The sequence below is a fragment of the Arachis ipaensis genome, chromosome B06 (assembly GCF_000816755.2).
Source record: "Arachis ipaensis cultivar K30076 chromosome B06, Araip1.1, whole genome shotgun sequence".
Lineage (NCBI taxonomy): Eukaryota > Viridiplantae > Streptophyta > Magnoliopsida > Fabales > Fabaceae > Arachis > Arachis ipaensis.
This window is the reverse complement of record NC_029790.2, coordinates 135,021,265-135,024,808: the sequence shown is the minus strand read 5'-3', so window position 1 is coordinate 135,024,808 and position 3,544 is coordinate 135,021,265. Positions and strand designations below refer to the sequence as shown.

The window sequence follows — 3,544 nt, the reverse complement described above, 5'->3', positions numbered from 1 at the left end:
TAAAATATTAAAAAAAATTAATATAATAAAAAAATAATTTAAAAAAATATTATTTAAAAAATAAAAACAAATAAATTCCTAAATAATTGAAAATAGAAAACAGAAACCAAAATGAATCATTTTGTCATTATGAGAAAAAAAAGGATGAAGTTGTTAGTTCACTCATAAATATATGTAATTAATAATTTTATAACTACCACGATTGATAAAAGCAGAAGAATAAGGTAAATAACAAACAAAACAAACAAATGAATAGGTGTCAGAATGAAATAAAAACTGATGACGCAATCTTAACGCGGAATAAACAGTTAAACACAAGTATATCCTCGTTTCCTTGTTTTAGGACATTGCTTCCACAACAACTAAGGTTGAAGGTTGAAGGTTAGTTAGTTGTTAAAACTTAAAACCACCAAAAAAGGGTCGAAGAAGAAGAAGAAGAAGAATACAGCATAGCACAGCTCACACAAGAAAAAAGGGAGAGAAAAAGAAAAGGAAACAGAGAAAAGAGATGGGTATGTTCTGTAGTTGCTTCAATGGTGGAAATGATAAACGAATGACAAAAGAAGAAGAGAGATTAGCGTCTGAAGAAGCTCGTGCCAAAGCTGCTGAAGCCGCTGAGAAAAGGTCATCCTTTTATTTAATTAATTTATTTATTTTATGTTATGCTTTTGCAATTTCATTGGTATCATCTTAATAATTCATTGGATTTGAGGTTTAATTTGGAGTCTTTTGGTTATTAATATATTTCCTGTGGAAATTGTGAATCAAATACGTATCCATTTGGAATTGCCCCTTTTTGTGTTTTGATAAACCCCAATTGATTGGTTGTTTTGTTGAGCTGATTACTTCTTCTCATGCTTGGATTTCATAGATACATTTCATTATCACAAATTCACAATAACCAGTACAAATTCACTTTTATTGTTGAAATAGGAATTAGGGATAAAAGTTATGAAATAGGAGAATATGAAATGGCCAAAACAAATGGGATATTAGTAGGGAATTATGGATAAAAGTTATCTCTCTCTGTCACTTTTTTTCTTTGTACAATCTTGAATGCTTGGATAAGATTTGAATTGAGATAAATTGATCCAATGATGTACCAAAACATAATAGTGACAGAGAAAAGGGAAAGGGAATGCAGGGAGTAATTGGTAAACAAAATGAAGCATAAAAAAAAATGGAATTTCAATTCTGTTGTTGTGGTTTTTTATTAGTTAATAATAGTACGACAAACTATGGAGTAACTTCATGTATTGATCGGAATTGCAGGCAAGCGCAATTTGAGAATTCTGCAGCAGGACGAGCTGCTCGTGCACAGCAACAAGGAATGGCAAAGCAAGCAGCAAACGCAAACAAAGGCGAACCAGTCCTAAAGGTAATAGTTTTACAATCTGCTAAACAGTTACAGTACAACTCCAGAGATAAATTCCCTTCTTGATTAAGAGTTGATGCAACTTTTATGTTGTTCTTGTCTTCAAAATTGTTATATTGTGATATTCTGCTTTATTTCCCTTGCCTTTTGTTTAGCAATCTGCAATTGAATTTTGATCATACCATACTCATTGTATTAAAATTTAGAACCTCACTAATATTGTGTTTTGACTCTTTCATTTGTGGATCAGTGGCAGATGGGTTGAGGTTAGGGAATTTGATATTAGAGTCAACCTTTCAATTGTGTGTAAGGTGAGTGATCTATCAGATAATTTTGGGCCCCCTTCTTTTTTAATGCTTTTTTAAGGGCAAGTTTTGTGATATTGAACTCATTTTCTAATGAAAGAACTTGTCTTGAGACAATATATGTACTTGTATGACTGCATACACAGTAGATGATATAAGTTATTCCCGTTATATAGAAAAAAATTCTCAGTTAGGATGTTCAAAGGTATACATGGCTTGGATTGTTTTGAGCTTTTGGCCTAAGTTCTCTTGGAGTAAATCAATTACAAAAAAAGGAGACCTGTAGAAAGCAAACAAAAGCACTTTTTTTTCCAAGGTTAGGAGTGAGGCTCAAACTTGCGACCTCTAAGTAAGTATGGAGAGACTATACCATTTGAGTTATAACTCATTGGTAAACAAAAGCACTTTTTTTTCCTTGGCTGACAACAAATTTACATAAACAAACCAATGAAGTTAGATTAAATTTACTTTTTATGGTTTCTTCATGTTGTCTTAGGACTTTTCCTAAGGAATTGTGTCTGTTATTTAGGTTATCTTGTGTCTTATTTTTTTTATTTACTGTGTTGCAGTATTAGCAATGGGTCCAGCGAGGTTCTATGCAGCACGAGCTTCGCTTTCTGCGAAGATGAACAAATTGTGTGTGCTGCAAGCGTATCATTAGTGCCAAGTTGTTGTTAAATAGTCTTTGATTGTAAAGATTATGTTGTTAATTAGTTAAGAATAGTTTGATACCCTTTAAAAAAATGCTAGATATTTGGTAGCAACTTTATTTTCTCTCTGTAGTTCAACTCAACAATGTTTGAAAAAGAAAAATGGAAAAGGGAGAGAGTTCAACTCAACCAGTTTAGATTTTTTGTGTGTGCATATAACATAATTGTTCTTGTATATAGCTATTATCGCACTTAATGTCGATATCATCCATTCACTATTCAAAATTTCAAATAATGTTATTTTACTTAAATGAGTGTTACTATGTGAAGGGCAGCCTTGAGATGTTATTTTACTTAAATCGGCATTACTTCGAACTTGCTATCAGATGAGCTTTAACTTGAGGATTTTGCAATAGAATGAAGTAATTCTATAGATAACTAGCTAGATTATCTAGACATTTGAACTCTAATCAAATGATTAACAATGCAACATTGATCATATATCATACAGTTACCTAAAGTTCTAATATTACTCAAATTTTTGCACTGGAGCTGAAAGCTTGAGTTCATATGCAGCTTGAAAGAAATCTGCTGCTTGTTGTAATGAACCTTCCATTTTAGAAACCAATCCAAGGTTGAACCAAGCATCATGGTTTGTTGGTTCTATTCTCAATGCATTCATCAAAAAGCTTCTTGCAATTGGAAGTGATTGCATACCAAGTTTGATCATCAATTCCGCAGATGAAATAATACTTGGAATGTAATCAGGTTCTATTGACAATGAGATTGAGAATGAAACAAAGGCCTCCTGGTATAATGATTGTGCTTCAAATAACATTCCTGTCACAGCCATGTAATTTCAGATTAGTGATTAGTTAATGGATTTAATTTCTCTGCACTAATAATGTAAAGTAATTTTACACCGTCAACCAATAGAAATTTAGAAAAATGCCAAATCATTGAAAAATTCGTCGAAATGCACAATAATTGATCATTGAAAACATGAACAAAGGTGTCAAGTTCTCCATACCAGTAATGTGCCAACTTCTGGGAGAGAAAAATTCTATTAACTGAGCTTTGTCAAGACAAGCTTTTGCATCAAGAAATGAACTAAAGTCTGCATATATTGTTGCCAAATCCTGCCATGCTTCCATTTCCAACTTCCTTTCTTGAAGTGCCTGCAAAGCATGAATTCAGATCTTAATCTATAACAT

The 3,544-nt window shown here is 32.2% G+C and overlaps 2 protein-coding genes across 5 annotated transcripts in view; one reads left to right on the top strand and one right to left on the bottom strand.

Annotated features, from left to right (window-relative positions):
• On the top strand, window positions 214–2,535 carry LOC110263647. Of its 2 annotated transcripts, XM_021105314.1 has the most exons (5): window positions 214–224; window positions 427–624; window positions 1,273–1,378; window positions 1,626–1,686; window positions 2,250–2,535. In XM_021105314.1, the coding sequence occupies exons 2-4, from the start codon at window positions 509–511 to the stop codon at window positions 1,638–1,640; spliced, it is 237 nt and encodes a 78-aa protein (XP_020960973.1). In that variant the 5' UTR covers window positions 214–224; window positions 427–508; the 3' UTR covers window positions 1,641–1,686; window positions 2,250–2,535. The 2 variants fall into 2 exon arrangements, with proteins under 2 accessions (XP_020960973.1, XP_020960972.1); XM_021105313.1 differs by lacking the exon at window positions 214–224 and having other exon boundaries at window positions 312–624.
• Window positions 2,095–3,544, bottom strand: part of LOC107605623 (protein NPGR1) — a 6,649-nt gene continuing 5,199 nt past the window's right edge. For all 3 annotated transcript variants that reach the window (XM_021105311.1, XM_016307561.2, XM_016307559.2), the window contains 2 exons: window positions 3,361–3,508; window positions 2,095–3,170 (listed from right to left, as the gene is read on the bottom strand). In XM_021105311.1, coding sequence (XP_020960970.1) covers window positions 2,860–3,170; window positions 3,361–3,508 — 459 coding nt within the window. In that variant the 3' untranslated portion in view covers window positions 2,095–2,859. The remainder of the gene's footprint in view (window positions 3,171–3,360; window positions 3,509–3,544) is intronic.